The 23640-nt window shown below is 33.3% G+C and overlaps 2 protein-coding genes across 2 annotated transcripts; one reads left to right on the forward strand and one right to left on the reverse strand.

Annotated features, from left to right (window-relative positions):
• The first annotated feature begins 8558 nt into the window (after positions 1-8558).
• On the forward strand, positions 8559-11507 carry LOC11438830 (squamosa promoter-binding protein 1). The gene is made up of 2 exons (XM_003593569.3): positions 8559-9061; positions 11014-11507. Exons 1-2 carry the CDS (start codon positions 8733-8735, stop codon positions 11114-11116), a joined length of 432 nt encoding a protein of 143 aa, XP_003593617.1. The 5' UTR covers positions 8559-8732; the 3' UTR covers positions 11117-11507.
• A 2615-nt stretch (positions 11508-14122) lies between these two features.
• LOC11441265 (glyoxysomal processing protease, glyoxysomal) lies at positions 14123-23403 on the reverse strand. Its single transcript, XM_003593570.4, has 13 exons — positions 23216-23403; positions 23093-23139; positions 22820-22994; positions 22279-22389; positions 21766-21909; positions 18564-18656; positions 18313-18416; positions 17927-18015; positions 17752-17846; positions 16664-17417; positions 15538-15742; positions 15115-15206; positions 14123-14650 (listed from the first exon to the last, which is right to left on the reverse strand). Exons 1-13 carry the CDS (start codon positions 23279-23281, stop codon positions 14388-14390), a joined length of 2238 nt encoding a protein of 745 aa, XP_003593618.2. The 5' UTR covers positions 23282-23403; the 3' UTR covers positions 14123-14387.
• Between the last annotated feature and the right edge of the window lie 237 nt (positions 23404-23640).

Genomic DNA, 23640 nt, shown 5'->3' on the forward strand with positions numbered 1-23640 from the left:
CCGGATATCCCACTTATTCACTGGTGAATTCTATTCACCAGGCTACTTAACAAAAAACAAGAAAAAAAAAAGTCATAAAAAATCCAACATGTTATATGTCTCTTTCTCTATTTATATCTGTCGGCCTTGACATCAGCATTTTGGGGATAGTTGATGAGGTTGTGGCTGCGACAAGTTTAAATTAAAAGAATTTGTTTCCACCCTAAGAGGTATTGCAGAAGTTCAAAAACTCGCCAAACCCCTCCACTATTTTAATTTTAGAATAAAAAAAAGGGTGTGCGAAAAGGTCGGAGGGTGGGAAAAGATGCATTGTGGTCTTTTCAAAATTTGCATTTGAGCCAAGAGAAAGTCACCAGGCTAGGCCCAAATAAGCCCAAAGAAGCATTTAAGAGAAGAATTTTGTTTTCTTTTCCAAAAACGATTCGGTTTGTAACCCGATTTTTGTGTCTTTATAATTCACTCGAGAGATATATCCCTAACGGCACTTGTTACTGTTTCCCAAAAATTAAATCATCCTCGAGCAAAATAGGAGAGGAACTGCATGACTAGTCAGTGGCGGAGCCAGGATTATTGTAAAGCCCGGGCAAAAAAAAATTGCAACACATTTATAGAGGTTTACATTTGAAATTGCAAGCAAATAATAAAAAATTTTAAAGAAATTGTCCAATTTACAGGGGTTTATATAATAAATTCATAGGGATTTACATAAAAAATTGAAAATTTTTTGGGCCGGAGCCCGGGCGAGTGCCCGGGGTCACCGGGCCATAGAACCGCCCATGTGACTAGTATTCCCTTCCACAATCGACACCAAGAGAACCATCGTTACTATGTCTTCGATAATGTGAGCCATCACAGTCCAGGATTGTTGCACTTTCAAAAGATTGCAGGGGCTTCCGTACTCAAATAGACTTATCGCCCGAATCCAATGGAAGATTGAATGTGAAAAGTGAATTTTGTAGGAGATACTGCCCAACAACAATCTTATTCAAATGTTGCACTATGAACTCAATTTGACTTGTAAGTTGATACATAATATGATGCTCAATAGAGAAAACATACAGACCGATAGATAATCTAATCTTGTAGCTAAGTGTTAGATACACCAAATTTGATGCCAATTTATCATCAACCCATAAATCCCCAAATATAAAATGTATAACTCGTAATATACGATGTTACAAATGCTGGCAAAAATGAAAATGGACTCTAACCCATGTTTGTCCACGACCCCATTCTAGTCCATATATCCAGCTCTATTCACAGGTCAAGGGAAATAGCTACGTGCAAATTTAATGGAGGGAAATCACGTGGTTTCTACTTTCAATTTACTCTCGTATAATACATGCATGATGAACAAATACACATTCCACTGGTTTGTGAATCCGTATTATCTTTGGTGAGGACCATATTCCATGTCAATTTCATTGATCATCCAGCAAAACAGACAAAGAAAAATGTGAATCGTAAAATGGTTCTTGCTTGGCACACTTCTCAAGAGGTCGAGTTTTGCTCTTCAACCTTGAGGAACTCGGTTTTTGACTTGGACACCGACAAAAAAAATATTTCGCGAGATAGACACAATTTTTACAACAACAGATTCACATTCATTTATCATATATTCAGTTTCGTCAAGTATGAAAAGAGAAACTACTATATTTTTTCGTATCAAAATTTAACCTCGCTGCCTAACTATTATACCAATAAATTTAATAATGGAATTAATAATGGGAGAGCACCGTAGTCATAACTATTAGAGCTGTCAAAATGGGCGGGGTTAATGGACCGGGCCTAAAAGACTACTCCAAAAATGCATTCAGGCTTTTTTGGCCCATACAAAAGTGGGGTCGGGGCTGGGCTGGCCCATCAGGCTTTGTGCCGGCCCATTAGCCCATATTTCATTTGATTAATATGGTCCTTAAAGTGACTATCAATGTTACGAACATGCTTAAAATTTATGCTAATATAGTTCGGATTATATAATTTGAACTATTTTTTCTATAACTAAGGATGTTTATGGGTGTTCGATTCTATAATCCGAAAAAAAAAAACAAGGAACACGCCCTACTTTTTGGGGTGTTCGAATTATAAAATTTTAATTGGTGAAAAACTCATTTTTCCACTCCAAAACCTCAATTCGAATTATAAAATCTAAAAATCACATAGACGTTTTCATAATAAAAAAATAAAAAAAAAGGGAGAGGAGGGAGGGGTCGCACGAGAAATTGATAGGATAGAAAAAGTAATGGTTAAAAATAATGAGTGGCTGATTTTATAGCCATATTTATTCAAACAAGCCCAACTGAAAGTTTGGGCTTAACTTAGTTTTTTTTACTTAAACAAATATGGTTATTACTTTTTCCACCCTACCCATTTCTCGCTCGTACTGTAAATTTTACAAAAATGCTCATGAGGAATTCGGATTTTAAAATCCGAAATAATTTTTCACTAATTCGGATTTTATAATCTGAAATGTGCTTATATATTTTAGCAATCAAAATCTCTCTCATTTCAGCAGTTTTGAATTTTCCTTTTAAAAACAACCAAAAATCAAAGTAAAAAAAATGCTAAAAACCTATCAAATAACATCGTAAAATATAAAAATACCACAAAATTCTAAAAATCAAATAAAATAAATGCAATTTTTTCGAATTTTTCTGAGAATATGAAAAAAAAAAAAAAAAAAAGGTCTAAACAATGGAATTTTGGATTTTGATGAGCCGAGTCCCATAATTCAACTATATCAAATTTAAATTTAAGGTTAATGAAGTTAAATTGACGATTAATGATTTTTTTTTTTTACGACTATCATACTATGGATAGATAGGATGTTTCATTCTAAAAAAATATGAGTAATGCTATTTAACGGGAGAGATAACATCCCGAATTTATCCTGACACATCACTAACCAATTAAAAGTCTTCCTGTGCGGCAAAAAAGGAGGTGGTGGGGTATGATTTTTGGAATATATTAAGTGAAAAGTAATTCAGGAACCTCTCGGGATGACATCCATTAGAACGTTTAGGAATTTCCAAAAAATATATACGAAATTTTTACCATCTTTTAACAATGATTAATTTTTATCAAAAAATATGTTTGACTCATAAAGGTAAGTTCTCTTTCTCTATACTAAATGTAATTAATCTCATATTTGAAGTGCATTAATCATTTAAAAACTTGTCAGCAAGTTTTCAAATTTTACCATGAGTATAATAAAAGAACACAACCAAGTAAGTAATGGGCAAAGTATGAAGATCTAAATGAATTAAATTTGCTGCAAAACAGTGTTAGTATTATATTTCAACATCCATTAATTTGCATATAGAAGTAACCTTGATGAGTAGGAGATCATGACAAAAGCTACTTTAGAGAGCTTTTCGAAACAACGGAATTAAAAGCTGCTCAGATTTTGCATATCATATCTCTGCTTTCAGTCCAATCTACACTAGCTCTATAGGGTATACAATTTTGGTGTTCAAAATCTAAATAGTTAACTACTCCACTCCAAGTCCACTGTATGAACTTTGAAAATTCAAAAACTCATTGGCATTGAATTGAATCAAACAAAATTAACTCACTTTTCAAATAGTGTTTCCCTCGTACAACTGGGGACCAATACAAATAAAACACGATAATCTTGAATAAAAGTGGTCCACTCCAATCCATCGCGTAGTACTCAGATCAGAAGAGTGTTTTGGATCTATTCTTGTTATTTGATTCAGATATAAGTTTGTGTAATGTACACAAGTAATATTGCCCCACGTATAAATTTGTTTCATATCATTTAATCAATAAGCGACATTTTGTTTTATGATAAATGATATTTCTACAATAGTTTTTGATAATTTGTGTGATAACTTTCTATCATATTTACATTACACTTCTACTTTCTCTTTATTTTTTTGATTTTTATGTTAATATACAGAGAAATGATATTTGTACAACCTTTTTTTGACAACTTTTACACAATTTTCTCTCTCATACTCACATTATATTCTTATTTTCTCTCTCTTCCTTTTTCTCTCTCCATTGTTTTTGATCAATGAAAAGAGAGAAAAATGAAATTGTCATAAAAGTTGTTCGCAAATGGTTGTTCAAATATCATTGCTGTAATATATACTTTTCTTTTAAAATGTATGGTTGTCTTATAAATTGTTATGTAAATGTTCAAATAACACACTTCTTATCATATACTCAATACTAATATAAAATGTGAGTATGAGAGAGAAAGTTGTGTAAAATAAAAAGAGAAAGTAGAAGTGTAATGTAAATATGATAGAAAGTTATCACACAAATTATCAAAAACTATTGTAGAAATATCATTTATCATAAAACAAAATGTCGCTTATTGATTAAATGATATGAAACAAATTTATACGTGGGGCAATATTACTTGTGTACATTACACAAATTTATATCTGAATTAAATAACAAGAATAGATCCAAAACTATAGTAATGGACATTGTCATTTAAATGGAGTATAATCTAATAATAAAATAGATTGATCCAGTAAAGTATTTTTTTGACAAATAAAAAAAACTAACTAATATAAAATGTAAGATTTACCTCAATACTTTTTACACCATAGAACTAGCATCACATATAACCTTTGTCCACAACGATGTTATAATTATGACGTATCAAATAGAAAGAAACAACATTGCTATTTGTCATGAAGTCATTATTTATGAACATCACCAAGTACGAAACCACAAAATAATTGGCCTACATAACCTTAGAGACCGTATATTTGTTGAAAAGTCAAACCAATTAGATGAAAACGAGTTGAAATCCTCTCTATTTCCTACAATAAATGATAAAGTCCAACATTACTATATTTTTGGTGTATAAATATTCAATTAATGTCACATATTATAGAAATGTGTGCATTTATATCATGTATTTACCACAAAACTATAGTAATGGACATTATCATTTATCGTAGAAAATGGAGAGGATCTCAATTCGATGAGAACATGTAGTTTCGTGATAACCGATAAGGTATATCATGACATTTAAAAGAATTCAAAATGATTCCATCAACAAAAAAAAAAATATCAAAATGAAATTTGGATCATCTGTCAGCGTGGTAAAATGGAAAGAATAGGATGGATTAAAATAATGTTGAGAATCATGGAATCGAAGGGAGAAAACTGATAGATCTAAGCAAGACAAAGAACATATGTGTATTTATGATAATAATACTCAAAAAATCATAGTTGAATGGATAAACTAATAAAAGAATGAGAAATGAGTACATATATGGTCTTATTTATAGACCTCAATTATACTAACTAATGTGATTAATTAAACTAGCTTGAGTAACTAACTCTAACCATCTTAACTAACAAAAATTTAGGTATCAAGAATTAATCTTGTTTTTTAATATACTAAGGAAAGACATGTTGGTGAATCAGTTTCTATTCCATATTTTGTGGATTTCTCCATCATTTGACGTTGAGTTTTTCTTCCCACTGCTTTATAACCTCAATCTAACATTTGTCAACCACGGTATTTAATAGCTCGGTAATAGAGTGCACAATATAACAGATACAAAGGATCTAAAACACAATGAATGTGGTCCAATATAGCAAATAATGGATTGAAGGAATGGAGCTAGCTGGCTACTTTGCTGGATTGAATTTGGCTCTACATCAAAATGCATATAATAACAACATGCAATAGTAGATATTCGATCGTACGTAAACAGATATGCCAAAACTTGTTAAATCAACATTTCACCGTATCTTTCTCTTTTTCTATCAATAATTCAACATGAGAAGCCACGCTAGCTACCTTTGGTTGAACATCAAGAATCGTCCCCCACACCCTCATACCCCTTAATGAAAAGGACTATCATGCATCTAATGTTGCAGTTGAAAGAGAAAGAGAGAAAGAAGAGGGGGCTCCACTTTCTTTCCACAAAAATTTCATCACAGATTTATGTTGCTTTCTAATTATTACCATTGCTTTGTAGCTATATGACAAAATTGTCGACAAATACGACAAAGATGCTTAAACCATACCTTGATATATGTGCTTTTATTATTTTTATATTGTGTTTTGTTTTATGTGTTGAACGTGATTGGTAAATTCTTACACAACTTGATTGGTTTATCCTTTACCAAACAAAAAACGTGATTGGTTAATCTATCTAATGTTGAGATACTTTCTTCTTTGAGTGTTTTTCCAAATCGAATATTTGCGGCAAGAGCCGCCATAAATGGAAATTTACTAAGTCTTTAAACTCGTAATAAAAATATGGTGAGGGGTAAAAACAAAAGTAATCTACATAGTGGAACACAATTTGCAGATATCGAATCTTTTATGTAAGTGGGTATTTTGCGTATAGAAGATCAATATGTTGAAATATGTTAGTTATTTATGTTTGTCTAAATATAAAAATTTATATTAAGGATACTTCAACTAGGGTTAAGTATCAGACGGTTTTGAGCAAAAAATTTCAATCAAATGAAAAATGTGAACACTAAATCTAAGTCTTATTCTGATCGTTTGTGTCTTCGGGTTTTTTCGGGTGATTGGTAGAATTGTGGGTTGTTGCGGGTTAGAGCTTGAAGCTTGTTACATCCAAAATTTCAATAATCTAGACATTTTCTCATTCTAAAACAATGTAACCTCGTAAAATTATACATAGCACTAATGAGTTGAAGAAATAAATTAACAATAGATTTAATTAAAAAAACTCAACAAGTGATATACGTCATGTAACTAGTTAATAAAACATAACATTGATACACTTCTAAAAAAACTCCACAATACTTTTTTTATTGCTAAATTGATATATAGATAAACGAGGAAAGGGGTATTCCAACTCAATACACAAAAGACCAGTTGTGACGAAGAAAGTCTCAACAAGATGCAAAACAAAAGTCCGTAGACAAAAAACAAGATGAAAGAAACAAGAAAAATACACCAAAGCAAAATAACATAAGAGGAACAAGAGCAATAAGTATAACAAAGAGAAGCAACACCCCAATGAAAACAGCAGCCAAAATACGTGGTTTTAGATTATTTTTTGAATTCAAATCACCTACGTGTATCTTTTACCTCTTTTAATTTAAGGTTTAAATGTGTCATTGGTCCCTGCATTTTCATCAAATTTTGACATTGGTCCCTGCACTTTTTTTTGTTTGGCATTGGTCCCTGCACTTTGTAAAAATATTGGTATTGGTCCCTCTGCTAACTTTCTCTTAAAAAAAAAACACAAAACTAACGGAGTGCCACGTGGCCCAATCATTTCACGCCACGTGGCATCAATATCAATATTTTTACAAAGTGCAGGGATCAATACCAATAGTTTTGTGTTTTTTTTTAACAGAAGGTTAACAGAGGGATCAATACCAATATTTTTACAAAGTGCAGGGACCAATTCCAAACAAAAAAAAGTGTAGGGACCAATGCCAAAATCTGATGAAAGTGCAGGGACTAAAGACATATTTAAGCCTTAATTTAAATAGGTGATCTTTAAATAAATTAAGTCCCTTTTTAATGTCTTTTCTAGGATTTCTTCATCGTAGTGCGGTGTTGTTATTTTCTTTGTCTTATGTGGGTCTTTGTTTTTTTTTTTTTATCTTGCTGCGGTGTTCATTTTGTTCTGACGAACCAACTTCAATCAATTACTAATTTAACTAATTACTTGGTCATCCAACGTTGCATATCCAAAAACATGAAAATTTCAATCAATTTGAATTTATCACGTACTTGTAAGTATTTTGTCATTCTATTCTATTAATTTGGATGTTGTCGGTTTCTTTGCATATTCACTGTTCTTCCTTTTTAGCAATATTAAATTTGTGTTTGTGTTGTATCCGATATACTATACCAATTTGAATCAATGAATATATTTTTCTAGTAAAAAAAAATGTCTATGCTAAACAAAACCTTAATTAAAAAACTCTATTTTGTTTTGTTCTTTCAAGTTTTTGGTATCTTAAATTGTGTTGTAATAAATTGCAAGCCTGACATGGAAAGGAAACTCTTTTTTTTTTTTTTTTTGAAATAATGGAAAGGAAAATCTGTAAAGCAATTCCTTCCAAATTAATGCTTGGCTCGTAGCCTCCGATTGTTAAGAGCCACTAAATATGGAAACATATTTTTACCAAATTAAAAGGAATCAGGGTGATATATATACTCTCTAATCTTTTTTTCTTTTTTGAGCATATACTCTCTAATCTATAGCTTTTTTATTTATATAAACGTGTATGATTGTAAGCATTTATATAAACTTGTATGATTGTAAGAAATGTTTTCAACTTACAATAAATTTTTGGTTTAAATTCAGCTATGAGAATACAATACTATTAAATATATTGAGAGTTTTGTCACTTACTGCGGAGACATTAATCTCTACAATTACGTGCGGAAAATATCCAATTTACTCCCAAAAGAAATGATGCAAGCCAACTTAGGTTAGCCTACTTGTTAGTGCTCTTTGAGACGGTCTTTGCTAGGTCTTCTTGTACTGTTCATAAACATTGGCGCTATAGCTAGTGCTCTATATAGTTTGCAACCTATCACTGTTACCCTCAAGTTGGCAACCAATAAATGAGCACCCTTTTGTGGTCCACACCCTCTTTTTCCATTCTATATATTTACCCTTCCTTATGTTTTTTCTATTTCTATACCAAGGTTGTTGTGGTCTTCCCCTTGACTTCACCATAGCCTTCTCCTAAATCATTAATAATCTCTTATATTTCATTCTTTACCTTAACTTATGGATGGAAGTTGGGGTGAAGGAAAGAGAATCTATGAGTACAGAGAAGAAAATGAGTATGAAGTAGAAGTAGAAATAGAAGAAGAGGAAGATGTGAGTTATGGAGATGATGAGAAAAGGAAAAGGGTGGTGACTGATCATCTTTACAACAAGAAAGGGTCAAAAGCTGGAGGATCAGTGACACCTTCTTGCCAAGTTGATAACTGTAATGCTGATCTAAGTGCTGCTAAGCAGTACCATAAGCGCCATAAGGTTTGTGAAAACCATTCTAAGGCTCATTCCGTACTCATTTCAGAGCTTCAACAAAGGTTTTGCCAGCAATGTAGCAGGTTGACAAACCCTAATTTCACCTCTTTTTTTCCTTGAATATCTTAATATTAGTATTCGCATGTCCTTATATTGAACCTCAATATTTGATGTGAAATGGCTGAGGGAAGATTAAGATCAGTTTTGATTTGATTTGTACGTCATTTTCAATTTTTTATAGATAAATACCTTGCTCTTTCTAATAACTAAGCCCTAGCAAGAGACAACTCATGGGATGATCTTGATTGAAGTGTTTTTTTTCTTCTATCAACTAACGACCTCTAAAAGATGTTCAAAAGTGAACACTTACCATTTCTAGTAAATATTAATATTACATCTTTTTCTCTTTGTGCATTATTATAAAATGGGTCATGCTAACAATTGTTAAGGATTTAAAAAAGAAAACAATTGCTAAATTTTATGTAGAAAAAATTGTTTTTTAATATTCCAGGTTGATTACAATTTTGAAGGTAAATTTTTTACTTTAAGTTTCTTAACAAATGTCATAAGGGTTAGGGCACTTATTATCATTTCCCTTGTAAAAATCTACCATTTTACTAAAAATAGCAAGGGTCTACCTTTGTCTCCTTTTTTAGAAGTCCATATTAGACAAGTTTTTTTTAATATGGACTTAAAAAAATGTTCAAATGTGGACCATTACCTCTTTTAGTAAAATATGGTGAATTTTGTAAAAATAAAATTAAGAGTAAAATATGGTGAATTTTGTAAAATAAAATAAAGGGAGTTCATATTAGATGCACTTTTTTTGGATAGGAAAATGTCTGTAAGTTACTGGTTTAAGTGTTTTTTTTACTCATTTGATTTGAAGTGTGTATCAGAAAATGAGAGATGTGTCTAAATTTGTACATTGTTTACAATTTTTGTTTTTTTTCACTTTTTAATTTTCACTCCTACAAAGGATATAGTTAGCTAGCTATACAGTGCTAAACTTTTCTACTAATAGTGAATAATTATATTGTTTTAGTTCTTGAAAGATTTAGCAACTTGCCCAATTGGAAAAATTTGTTGGTACAGGATTCTTGACACTATATTCCCTGAATATGTATTGATGTTCATTGTTCATCGATTTATACAACTCACAATCACAGGGTACTTAATTATTCTAAAAAACTGATAAATTTAATCCTTTTAATTACCCCAACATGCTAAGATAGGGACATACTCATATGTGCCCTCAACTTCAAGATCATATATATAGCATAGAGTTACAGTGATTGGTATTTATTCATACGCCAGCATTTCCACTTTAGTCATCACTTAATTTTGGAGTCATGTTTTTAATCCCCACGAAGTTGACAACACAAAAGGTGTTATCGGTTCCATTTTTTAAAGGATACTTCATGGAGGCAAGACAGGGAAAAAAAAAATAGGGCAACATATTACTACAAAATTTTCATTGAAAAAAGTTAAAAAATTTGAGAAAAAAATATATAAAATCTATCTAAAAAAAGGTCCACATAGTAAATTTTGTTTGCTAGCATATTGTCATAATTTTTAATTTTGTTTTTGTTATTAAGACAAAAAAAAGTAAAAAAATACTATGTTGAAATGTTAATATATAACTTCTTTTTGAAGGAGAGATGTTAATATGTTATAGCGAGTAAAATTCAAGGGGTCCATTAGTAGACATTTTTAAGTGCATATTAGAGGCGTCCCCTAATCTGTTCCATATCAAAACCTAACTCTCTAAAATTTTGAAGCCATAATTGGTGAATCTATGATCATCATTAACTTTACATCTAATAATTTCAATTTTTTTCTTCAGGTGAAAGGTAGATTTAGATTTAAACGTTGGATAAACCAAATCAGTTTTCACCTGTGTTCTTGTGCATACTAAATTAACCAAAACACATATGCAATGTTCTTCATATATAGGAGCAATAGTCAAGAGTACATTCCCATGATTTACAACTAATTAATTAACTTATAGCTTTGGAATATGGTTTTTCTATAGGTTTCATGAGGTATCAGAATTTGATGACTTAAAAAGGAGTTGTAGAAGGCGTTTAGCTGGACATAACGAGAGGCGTCGCAAAAGTGCATCCGAATATCACTGAGAAGGAATTCATTGATGATGATCAAACATATTGAGCAGCATATATAGTTGAAATAAAGACACCATCCTTGAGTTCTTCATATTCAAATTGATGTTATTTGTGGAAGCTCTCTCTCTTCTGTCATCAAACTTTATCTCCCTCTTTATGCTAAGTTTGCTGCTCCATTAGATCGAGTATAATTTTAGCTGAAAACTAAAAATAACTTGCTTGACTTCATGCCTTTGCAATTGTATTGTATGTGTTTCTTTCATGTCCTCATACCATTAATTTATTATCATGGCTTTCTCACCAATAATATATTTGAGGGATATATGCTTTGAAGAGTAGTGATCAAATGTCCCAAAATTAGTACTAACTTTTTTGTCCATGAAAGATGTCACATTTCAAATTAGCATGTTGCGTCACCATCAATTCATTTTTCTTCATTTTTTTTTTTATTTTTTTTTTATAGACGAAGCATCAAACCCCACTATAAACTCATACACATAAAGTAAAAGACGTCAAATTCAAACTCAGGACGACACAAAAGATATTCAACATAACAATGTCAATATTACTTATTATGTTAATATATTAAAAGAAAATGAGTCGAACATAATTTTAAACGGTAGTTGCATCGACTACATTTTTTAGTAATATATATCAAGGAACATACTATAAAATTAGCAACGAAGCTTTAGGAACGGAGGAAAACATTAAACTCCTCATTATAATTAGCAATGAAAAATTAGTGATCGATTTAATTTTTTTATTTCTCTAAATTTAGTCCCTAATTTTATTTTATTTTTCTATTAGTGATGCAACCGTAACTATAACTTCAATTTTGAACCAGATATATATTGATCTCTCCTTGTTTTACCTTCACTGTATCAAAAAAGGGGAAAATTATAATGTGGCCTACATTGATCACTTGGGAAATAATTCTCATAGCAAGTTTTTGGTGGTATCTTTCATATCCATGGCTGAAGTTCTGAATTATACTCTCATTTTCACACTAGGGACCACGTTTCCATTCTGGCACCTTCCATTCTAGTTTAATCCAATACTGTCTTGCTCACACACTTGTTCTTTAAGTTTGAGTATCCACCATAAGTAAAAAGCATAATTGGAGGAATAAATTAAGCTCGTGGGTGAGTGATGCATATAAAACAAGATTGCCAATGTCACCAGAAACATCTGTTAATTATTCCATGTTAACTTTTTTTTCATCTCAATATCCCATGTTTGGGTAAAGCTCGTTTTCAAGAGTTAGAGAATCAATTAGGACGGTTTTTTTTTTTACTATGGGGCAGGTGGCCTTCAAGGCCGCTTCAAGCAAAGTGGTCAAATATGAGAAAACATGTTTTGACAATCAATATGCTTTTATACAATTTGCGTTTGACATTTTTGACTTCATAGTATCTGAGTTTGTTAACCTTCTATAAAAAGTTCAAAGGATCACGCATAACAATGTTGAGTCACCTAGATCTATGATTTTGGAATTAAAAGGATTGATTTTGTCATTCAAAAAGGATTAGCAGCAGCTCAACCCAAAATTTGAATCTTACCAATTATGAGTTTGTATGTTGTTTAGCGCCAACACCTTTAATCACATGAAATTATATTCATTTTTTTTATCATGTATATGTTGATGCTTCATAGTTTGTACGAGACTATTTAAAAATACAAATTATTAAAAAAATCAAATCATCACCAAGGTAGAAATACTTCTAACATGCATTATTTTTATCAATTCTTCCCTAAACAATGATTGATGACTCATTAGCAACCAAAAAAAAATATTGATAACTCAAGTGTTTTTGCCATTTCACTATGAACATGAGGGTAGGCTCCAGTCTGAAAAAACGTGTCACGGTAAAAATAGAACATATATAAATGTCGTTGAGGCCGACATAAGGTGGAAAATGAAAATGCAATGTCATTGAGCCAGATATAATATATAGCCGAAATTCAAGTAACTTTCTTTCTCCATCACACATGCATTATAGTAGACTGACTCAGTCCTTACCTGAGTTAAAAGTATATATATATATATATATGCAGAGGTCATAAAAGTGGGGTTTTCAGAATTAGCAGTAGTACTTCCAATATACATTGAATTACTGGTTATGGAGTTCATCTTATGACAATTGCTAATGGTTATGATTTATGACATTTATTTTATAGCAATTGTTTGGGTGGAGAAGTGTCTAACATATACGGTCTACAATTGATCGATATTTGAAAACCATTTAAAATTTGGACAAAGATTGATGTCACCATTTTTAAGTAGAAATTTAGGGTTTGTTCTAAAAAGTAGAAATTTAGGGTCTTCCATTGGCTCAAACGCTGACATGACCAATGTTGATTCTAGTACAAACACGAGAAAACGACCATAAGTTGAATTTTTGATAAACTTTTCTTGCTTTTTGATAAACTATTATCTCAATCGCAAAGACGAGTAATTGTACTACGAGCTACTACTTATGAGTGACATCAATTGTTGTTGGAATTTTAAATGATTTTCAAACATTAATCCACCGTAAATCATGAGACACTTCTCTACCCTAGGTGTCGCATATTTTGTACAAACTACCTAAAGTTATTTTACGTGGATAAGGCTAGACTTTAGAAAAAGTTCATTCTGTGCTTGTGGGGATATTTTTTTCCTTATAAAAGGATAACAGCCCCACCTTAAAAAAGAAAAAAGGTTTTGTCATATCTTAACAGCATCCTTCTCTTTATTCAGTTTTAATCTAGTTCGAAACATTGGAATGATGTAACCATGCTTGAGTTTTGGTGCTGTATTATCTCCAACAAGAATTTTCAGGATACTATGCATGCATATATATATATATATGAAATACTACAGCAAACACCATTTGATGAGTACTGATCATGATAAAATTCATCACATCGCAGTTGAAAGAAATTAGACACCAACCTCAGCCAAGCTTAATGCCTAAGATGAAGTAACATATAATATAAAATAATGCAAAAATAAATTATTTCAATTATACATATTAGTTATTTATTTGAATGTAATCTAAAAATGCAATCAAGTCAGATATACAAAAATTGTGTAAAATCGGTTGAGTTTTAGCAAGGTACAGACAATCATTTAGAGATTTACAAAAATTTATTTCCTGGATTTTCTTTTCACTATTAATAATAATCCAGAACAGAATATTCAAGTCCAAGAAATATAGATCACAAGGAAATGCATAAGTCATTGTATTCTGGCCATGCTTTCTCATCCAACAGAAGTAAATTCAATGATATTCATCAGACATCATAACTTACTAGGAATAACATCTTTAGAAAGCACTCCACTCTTTCCAATATGGGAAGGGTCATTGAAAATACCCTTTCTTTCCTTAATAAACTTAGCAAACTGAGAACCCTTCTCTTCTTTGCTTTTATAGTTTAAAGGAGATGGCGGTTGATCAGGCATTGGATTGAGCTTGGGAGATGATGGCCGCATCAATGCCCAAACAGATGAAATGTATTCGTTTGGTTCGTCTAGAATCTGCAAAAGTGATAAATCCTGCATATCTGCGGTAGGAGAGGAGAACCATATCATAACATGTCAATCTACCATGTGGGAACAAAGTAAGCAAAAAAATAAATTGTATCTGAAATGATATTGTGACACAAATTTGACGATAAAAATCAACGGCAATTTGGCGGGTTAACACAGTTCAAATATGTAGTTAATTATGTTCAGTATATGGTTAATGAAAATTGTGATTAGTGACATTCAAGATTGGGATTAATTGTGTTCTGTAAGTGGCTAATGAGTTGTAACATCGTGCAGTATTCATTAACCATCTAGAAAATGTAACTAACGCATGTATTTGAACACTGACCAGTGACCATCAAAACTGAGAACTAATTTTTCTAAAAAAATTCAGCTCAAATAGGCCACTAATAGTTTTCACTCACAGTGTTGAGTTCTTTTTTATACTAGGTAGGAAATGAGAGGAAAGGTGGGAACTGAACATGCTTTGAAAGTATACCTTTTGCGAAGTTGAAGATAGGTGCCAAAGCAGCAGATGGAATGCTAAAATTAAGATGAGGTATAATCGATCCACCGCCATGCCTTGCATTGCTGTGTCAAAAACATTATCTCATTAAATATGGAAGCTTAGTCCACAAAGATTTAGAGGAACAATCACTAAAGAAAATGAAAATCACAGGAGCTTATATTATGCAGAAAAACAATTGGACCAAGCTGACCATCGAGTAAGTAAGCACGACAAAATACAGACTTGTGCAGCAGAGACAATAAATCAAAGACAGAATTACATCCAAAATCATCTATGTTTTCTACAAAATCGTCTACCTCATATCTTGCACTTCAGTGCATGATGGACATAAATTTTTCTTGATGCAGAAATAGGATAAAATGCTAACATTATATTTAAAGTTGCTGGTATTACCTTGTAACCAGACCAATCATGTGACCATCTGAATTGATAACAGCACCACCACTAGCCCCAGGATGAACAGCAGCTGTTGTTTCAAGCATTGCTGGGAAATTGCCTTGGGTATGCATGTGCTCGGGTTGAATGGACTGATAAGATTGAGGAGTCTTTGCTTCAACAACCTTCGCTACCACACCAGAGCAAACAGATGGGAGGAATCCTTTTGAAAATTGATGACATCCAACGTTTAAACAAAGGAAATAAAAAGAAAAGTCACAGTGATTAAATCATTTCTAGATGAAATTGGGTATAAACCATTACATGTCTCACCAATCACCGCATCAATTAATTATTTTCATAAATAATAACATATATATATAAACAAATGTCATAACCACAAAATTCAAGAGTAGCATGGAATATATCTTTTTGAACAAATATCACTTCCATTGATAAATATGCCCCTTGAAAGTTTCGAACACAATAGCTCATTTCACTTTGTTTTTTATGTGAGCATGATGTATATAACAACGGAATAGAAAAGGCATAAGCCTAAAGTTTACAATATCTAAGCATTTTTGTCCATTTTTCGTGCATTGGGTTGATCTTAATGTTCTATTAGACCTTATCATGTCAAAACTAAAGCTATTAAGTGCTGACTCTAGAATCAGAATGGTTTTATATCTCTAACAACGTTAAAGTTAAACGGCATGTGAGGATGTAAAGCTTTCTCTCCATTATGAAAATTAACTGAATGTTTTATTCTGCGAATAGGTTTTCTTCATGGTTGTTTGAACCTTTGTTTGACATATCTGCTCCATGATGTGAAAGAAAGAACCAGTAGCGTTAGAAGAGTATAAAATTTGATTAGTCATGTCAATTCCTAAACAATTCTGAAAAAACTATAATCATGTCAATCAAAGGTGGACAAATTAGTCATTCACACAACACTTCCTTATTACTGAAGAATCAACTTAGTTATATACATCATGTCTATAAATATCATTGGAATGCGAAACTGAAACTCCAAAAATGAAGGAAATCAAATAAAACATGACGATTAGAGAAATAGGATGTTGGAACTTAAAATTCATTCATGGCATCAGACCTAGAAAAAAAAGGAATTAATTAGGTTACATACCACACTTAGGGCCAAATAATCCATGGCCAATAACATATGCCTTTGATCCTGTGGATGGCCTGGAAAAATTTGTTAGAATAGGCAAAAGATTATCTGGAACTGGTTCAAGCTGCAGTAATGCAACATCCCACGGTCCTTTACAAACATACACTACTTTAGCATCGCACCAAACCCAAGGCTTGATATGATCAAGGCGTATACGTATATTTCTATGGCTGTCATAAGGTTTGTTCAATTTATATCTCCCCTGCTCACCAGCCACAAAAGGGTAAAGATTTGTCATCTTTGAAGGTAGTGTTTGCCTAGTTTGAATGCTTTCACCTCTATTATCAAGAGATGTAGTTCCCTCCAACATGGAAGGAAATTTTTCTGGGTTGGTTCCATTTCCATATCCTCTGCCAGTTATATGAGTTTTCCCAAATCTCCACGGTTCTAACAGATGAGCATTCGTAAGTATGAGACCTTGACTGTTTAACAAAATCCCAGATGCCCATACTCCATCACCAATAGTAACAAGACAAACAGAAGCCATTGCCTTCTCAATTGGTAACGGTGAAGAGTTACCAAAATTTAAATGCTCGTGATTATTACTAGAGAGTACATAAGCTTCTGATTTATTGTAGTCAATAAAAGGTCCCTTTCCTGGACCACAAGAGTTTCCCTCCTGATAACATGACCCTTCTACTGTATTCTGAGGCCACTTCCGCAGCAAGCCACTAGCAGCATTCACAATGGCTTCCCATGGAATCACCAGCTGTTACCAAAGACTACAGTCTTGCATGATGAGTTAAATTTGAGAAGGTTTATATAATGTAAACATAGGCCCTGTTTGGAGTAACAGTTCAATTAAGTGTTTATAGCATAGGTGCTTATGTATATGCTATTTATTTGACAACATAAATATTTTCATATAAGCTATCCTAGGGAGTTTATGGAAATAAGCTGAAAACAGGTTATGGACACGTCAATCGTCATAAGTTGTTTCCATATGCTCTCTCAAACAGTCTTATAAGTGCTTATATCAGTGGATAAGCTCAAATAAGTGAATCCAAACAGGGCCCAAGAGGAGAACACATTCAAGGAACTACCTGAATTTCCGCTCCACTTGTCTGCTGCCTCAGTGGTCTGATCAGGACACCAGTAAGACATGCATGCTCACTGAAAACTGGACTGCCTTCCATTCCTGGCAGATAAAGTGTCAAAATAGAGCCAATCAATTACATGAATGACCAACAAATTATGCAACAGAGAAACGGTTCGCACCAGGAAGACTGCGTATGTCAGCCATCATCAGCAATGATCCATCAGATGAATTAGGAGGATAACAATTTGCAATGCATCCAACTGATAAACTGATTCAAGCAAGCAACCAAATCAAAGGACTGAATGATACAAAAGTTTCAAGCATCGATATCCACTTCTTCATCACAGCATTATATATTAGATAAAATAGAAGTCTGTACAACTCAGCTCAAAACATAGGTGATGCCAACAGCTCACCGAAAAAGTTGACAAATAATGACAAAGAGCATGTTACATCAAGGTGATTATGAAAATTTACCATGGGAAGTTACCATTTTGTGAGTAACAACCAGATTAGGTTATTCTAACTATTTTTTTCTTCTTTTAGCCAAACTAGAAAATAATACCTGTTAAAGAAATGTGTAGGTGAGAGGATTCCAAAAGGAGATCCAACTGCCAGAAGAAAATCACCCCTTTTATTCGTGGAAGATTTATCATAGTTCAGCGAGTCCTGTGTTACAAGCATCGACTGTTACTATAATGAGTCTAGACAGTAGACTATCAAAGAAAGACAAGTAGAAAAAAAAATTACATGTGCATATGTTATAATTGTTTGCAAACTTTGCATAAGGAATCCGAATGGAAGAAATATTAATACCTTGAAAGATGAAGAAATACTAAGAATGGCCATTCTAGTCAGTGATTTGCACATAAGACTTGCACTGCCAGATTCTCCCAATGCCAACCTCCGCTACATTTCAAAGAAGATTTATCATTCTCCATCCAAAATAATGAGTCGCTTTTATGCATTTCTTAAAAATCGTGGTTGGGTCATACACAACCCCGCAAAACTTTCATTTGGAAGAATGGCGCCGGCATGATCAAACTATAGACTGCTTGGTAATGTAGGATATGATACCATGTTGGCAAAGACAAGGACATATATATATATATATATAGCGAGAGAGAGAGAGAGAGAGAAGAATGAGAAGAGAAGCGATATTTAAATGATTGGGGAAAACCTTCACACTCCAAGAATTAGCCCACACCCCTAAAGATCTTCGATAGATCACACATGAGCAGTTGAGCACACCGCAAAGAACGCAAAGGACCACAGAACATTTGATGGTTCGACAGCTCTGGCCTACTTTCAGAGAAACGCCTCAATACAATGTACTTATTCATTATATCAACTAAGATTACATGATTGTAACTCACTCATTATATTGAAAGCGGCCGTAATATTGCTGATGCGGTAAACACCGCAACCAACCGCATCAGACACAATTGTGGTGTGATCTTCGATCACGTGTATGGTCGCATTGTAACCGCATCAGACAATTTTGACGAAGTTCGTTCAAATTTTCTCGCCAAAAATTAAAATTTCGGAACCCAAAATTCCAATATGCTTTAGATATAATGAAAAGGCATACCTTTAACAATCTCTCAATCAGTATTTATGGAGCAAACGGAGACTCTGCTATGGTTGATAAATAGTGTAGTAGTATGGTGGTGTCACTTTATATAGTTTGTGAAAATTTAAAATCATTTCACGCTGCAACAATGCATTGTGCGTCGCAGCAGCCACAAAGACCGCAATCACAACGGCCGCAACCGCAATTTAAAACCATGCTCGAGAGTTAAAAGGAATAATAAACGCACTCATCTCACTACAAGTGATCACCCACTCATTTGGGGATGCTTCAACTCTTCACAAGTCCTCATATTTATTGAAGATGACATTACTTTCATTCATGTGAATATTTCACTAATATTTTTCATTCATTTCTTTTGTAGTTAACTTTGGAGTTATCAAGAGATGTTGAATCTATTGTTGAGAAGTAATTTTTTTGACTACTTTATCTTTTATCAATGAAGTATATGTTTTTGTGACTTTTAACTAATGTGGTTATTTGTTATTATTGGTCAATGTTGTGTAATGGAACTAAAGTAGACCAATAGTATGTCGTTGGTTGACATTTTGATTTGTAACAAGATACTCATTTAAATTATCTATACATTACATTATATAGCATTTTGCATTATGTTTGAGAGTCAACATTTGCAATATTACAAAAACAACAACTCATTTTGCCTGTGCGTTGCACGGTTCTAAGACTAGTCCTGGACATTCATTATTCCATTCCACCTATCCAAGTATCAAGTTACATTCACCCGCCTGTTAGACACTAGACACTAACATTTCAATACAAGTTTCTAACAAAGGTGAATTTAGAATTTGGATGTGATACAGAAACTACATGATAAGTTTAACTTAATATTCATCCTTACAAAACCGGCTTGTAAGGTGAGAGGAGTGTCTCCTCCTTATAAACTCTTCTCAAGAGTACTATCTATCCGATGTGGGACTAAATCCACCCCCTCAAAGCCAACATAATGAAGGTGTTGGAGGCTGCAATTAAGGCTAACTGAAGGTCGCAATTTAGGCGACTAGGGGCGGACCACAATTAAGGTGAAATTTCCAACACACCCCCTAACACTTCAGCCCGGCCCAACGGGCCTGAAGCGTGGACGATGTGGGAAGCCCAACGATAGATCTAGGATAGGCTCTGATACCATGTTGTAATTTGGGGCCTAACTCATCCTTACAAAACCGGCTTGTAAGGTGAGGAGTGCCTCCTCTTTATAAACTCTTCTCAAGAATATTATCTATCCGATGTGGGACTAAATCCACCCCCTCAAAGCCAACACAATGAAGGTGTTGGAGGCTGCAATTAAGGCTAATGAAGGTCGCAATTTAGGCGATTAGGGGTGGACCGCGATTAAGGTGGAATTTCCAACACACCCCTCACGCTTCGGCCCGGCCCAACGGGCCTGAAGCGTGGACGATGCGGGAAGCCCAACGATAGATCTAGGATAGGCTCTGATGCCATGTTGTAATTTGGGGCCTAACTCATCCTTACAAAACTGGCTTGTAATTAAGGATGCAATTAAGGCTAACCGAAGGTCGCAATGTAGGCGACTAGGGGCGGATCGCAATTAAAGCGGAATTTCCAACACACACCCTCACGCTTCAGCCCGGCCCAATGGGCCTGAAGCGTGGACAATGCAGGAAGCCCAACGATAGATCTAGGATAGGCTCTGATACCATGTTGTAATTTGGGGCCTAACTCATCCTTACAAAACCGGCTTGTAATTTGAGGAGTGCCTCCTCTTTATAAACTCTTCTCAAGAGTACTATCTATCCGATGTGGGACTAAATCCACCCCCTCAGAGCCAACACAATGAAGGTGTTAGAGGCTGCAATTAAGGCTAACCGAAGGATGCAATTTAGGCGACTAGGGGCGGACCGCAATTAAGGCGGAATTTCCAACAAAAGTAATATTAAATTCATTAAGCACTTCATATGAAGGAGAAAAATAAAGAGAAATAAGTGCAAGTGAGCAAGAACTGCAACAAGGGCCCAAGCTGTGCTTGAGTTCATAAGTACATGCCTTACACCTTTCCCAATTTCATCTTTTGAAAAATATATTGAAACTATTTCACTAAACCAAAAAGCTAAATTTATGGAAGGATTGTCATCGATATCATAGCCTAACCAACAAACAAAACTTAGCGGGAGTTTAAATTCAGTGTTTTCTTCCTGAAGCAATATTGTACACATGCTATAATCTAGTTTCAGAGTTCAACTGCTTCATTTAGGCTTGGCCAAACATAATATAAAGTGACACATAAGTCATACCATCACATTTATAAATGCACTTTTCTGACAGCATTGGTATCATGCTTCCGGTGTTTTTATTGAACAGGGATATCTCTCATCCGTTTATAAATTTATAAAGTAAACTAGTTCATGGCTAAAAAAGAAAGCGCACTAATGAAGAAGAAATAGGGATAACCTGAGTTTGAAAGTTATCTTTAGAGGATTGAGAATCGTTATTGTGAGATGCCAAAGACCAACCAACATCCCATTCATGCTCTGACAAGCCTAGAGATGCTTCAACGAGTGACTGGACACAAAGGGCTGAAGCAGGAATATCAACCTGAAAATAGTAAATAATCAAATTTTAGTTCAGATGTAAATAATATGAGCCATAAAATCCCTGTCTTAAAACATGAGCTAATGGAATGAAAATGCATTCTTATCTTTCTAAGAAAATGAAATCCCACACACTTCCGAAATCATGAACAATATCCGTATACAAATCCATAAACTATTAAATGACAACAAACTAAGCTATGCATTTACCTAAATGAGTCTCACCAACTAAACACATACCATTCAAAGGGATGAGATTTTATAAAACTGAATAAGTCATGATTAAAACTATAAACTATCAGGTGCACCACGTTATTAATTTGCAACAAAACCACATAGTAAGGAAGAACATAAAGAGATTCAAAATGCCTACTAATGACAAAAGTTGCCCCTCAAGCCAACAAGGAGTTCCTTGATCAGATTCTTCGTTGGTTTTCTCAGTCATAATATCAATCCGAACACCAGAAATCAAATCAGGCCTACTCTGAAAATAATAAAATAGAAATTCAAAACACATAAAACAAAATAAATATAATAACCATGAAAGCAAATTAAGTCCCTGTTTGACTCAACAGCTTATTTGCAGCTCATAACACAAGCAGAATATAACCTATTTCTATAGCAAAAGATAGCATAAATTTAAATTGTTTTCGTTTAACAACCACCAAGCCTTAACACTATGCGTATTTGGTCCATGTCATAGAGATTCGACAAAGTTTTTTTGTAAACTATCTTGGACAACGTATGAAAATAAGCTGAAAACTGCTTATAAACAATATCTTAAAACTGTTTTCATATGTTCTCTGAAACAGTCTCATAAAACTTATATCATTACATAAACTGAAATAAGTTAATCCAAACAGGATCAAAGTTCGCATTTTTCATCTATAATAATTGAATCAATAAGCACCAACCTGAGGAATATTCTGTCTATGTTGAGGAGATAAAAAAGGCTCAACAACCGAAGCAACAGTCACAACCAATACCCTACCCTCAAAGTTATCACCATATAGACCCTTAGCTACTTGAGCATCACAAAAAGCTTCAGGTACAAGCAACCCAGAAGCTGAAAGAGTTGTTTCACCAGAACTACACAATACCCAGAAAAAGAAAAGAAAACCCACGTAGTCAAAAATGCTAAAAAAAAAAAAACGAAAGTTTGATTGAAAAAAAGGGGAAATTATTACCGGTAATGATGAAAAGCGTGTTTTCTCATCTTCATTCCTTTTGGGTCCTGAAAATGGAAATTGTAAGGTGAGTGAGTGATCATGATTATGCATAATTGGGATTGTTCGGAGAGAGAGACTTACAGGACCACGAATTTTGACCATAACGGAGAAGTTTCGAGCAAAATTGAAGATTTCTGAATGATCCATTTTGTGGTGTGGTGGATGAAATGAATAGATGTTGGGATGAGTTTCAATTTGAAGTAGGAGGAGAATCTATGCAACAGTTGCAACTTGCAAACACTGGGAAAATGGTATTTTATTGAGGACATTAACGAATCATTTTCTCATAATCAACTATTTTGATTAATAATATACTAGATCAAATACTATTTTGTAATTTAAATACATTAAAATATTGTTTTAATTATTATTATCCCTAATAAAACCATAATTATTCAACCAAATTATAGAGGTTTTATCATTTGTTAGCAAAATGGTTTAAATTGATAAGAGATTTGCAAAATGCCCCTATAAAAAATCACATAATTTTGATATTATTTTTATTT

The sequence above is a fragment of the Medicago truncatula genome, chromosome 2 (genome assembly GCF_003473485.1).
Source record: "Medicago truncatula cultivar Jemalong A17 chromosome 2, MtrunA17r5.0-ANR, whole genome shotgun sequence".
NCBI classification, from domain to species: Eukaryota; Viridiplantae; Streptophyta; class Magnoliopsida; order Fabales; family Fabaceae; genus Medicago; species Medicago truncatula.